Source organism: Antrostomus carolinensis, unplaced genomic scaffold, assembly GCF_000700745.2.
Source record: "Antrostomus carolinensis isolate BGI_N321 unplaced genomic scaffold, ASM70074v2 Scaffold54517, whole genome shotgun sequence".
In the NCBI taxonomy this organism is placed as follows: Eukaryota; Metazoa; Chordata; class Aves; order Caprimulgiformes; family Caprimulgidae; genus Antrostomus; species Antrostomus carolinensis.
This window is the reverse complement of record NW_010330583.1, coordinates 1-906: the sequence shown is the minus strand read 5'-3', so window position 1 is coordinate 906 and position 906 is coordinate 1. Positions and strand designations below refer to the sequence as shown.

General features: G+C 59.8%; 1 protein-coding gene across 1 annotated transcript; it reads left to right on the top strand.

Moving 5' to 3' along the window:
- Positions 1-286: 286 nt before the first annotated feature.
- On the top strand, positions 287-900 carry LOC104519034 (14-3-3 protein sigma; the record flags this gene model as incomplete). The annotated part of the gene is made up of 1 exon (XM_010172932.1): positions 287-900. A coding segment is annotated over exon 1 (570 nt), but the record flags the coding sequence as incomplete, so codon positions are not given.
- Positions 901-906: the final 6 nt, after the last annotated feature.

Genomic DNA, 906 nt, shown 5'->3' with positions numbered 1-906 from the left:
AAACCCCTGGGGCATCCATGGGTGCTGCACCCAACCCGGACCCATGGGATGGGCAGGGCATTGGGTGCCCCCCTTGCCCCTTCCCCAGCACCCGCCGCCCACGGGTGATGATTCACGGCAATTTTCCTTTTAAGGCCGGGCTTGGCTGGGAGGAAGCAGAGGAGGAGGAGGAGGAGGACACTCCTTCAGCCTCGCTGGCTCCTCCTGCTCTCGCTCGAGGCTCCAACGCTCAGCCAAAAACGAATCCCAGCGCTGGGGCTCAGCAGAGGCTCCGACAGCTCCCGGCCCCGCTCCTCACCCAAGCGTCTGCCCTGCGCCCGCGTCCCAACCATGGCAAGAAACCACCAAGTGCAGAAGGCCAAGCTGGCCGAGCAGGCTGAGCGCTACGAGGACATGGCAGATTTCATGAAAGCGGTGGTGGAACACGGGGATGAGTTATCCAACGAGGAACGCAACCTCCTCTCCGTCGCCTACAAGAACGTGGTGGGCTGCCAGCGCTCGGCGTGGAGGGTCATCTCCAGCATCGAGCACAAAACCGAAGAGGGGGATGACAAGGCGCAGCTGGTGAATGAGTATCGGGAGAAGGTGGAAAGGGAGCTGAATTCCGTCTGCAAGAACGTCCTGTCCTTGCTGGACAAGTATCTCATCAAGAAAGCGAGTGATTCTGAGAGCAAAGTCTTCTACTTGAAGATGAAGGGTGACTACTTCCGATACCTGGCTGAGGTGGCCACCGGGGACGACCGCAAGCATTTGATAGACGATGCTGAGAAAGCCTACCAAGAGGCCATGGACATCAGCAAAAAGGAGATGCAGCCCACGAACCCCATCCGCCTGGGGCTGGCCCTCAACTTCTCCGTCTTCCACTATGAGATCGCCAACGCCCCTGACCAGGCCATCTCCTTGGCC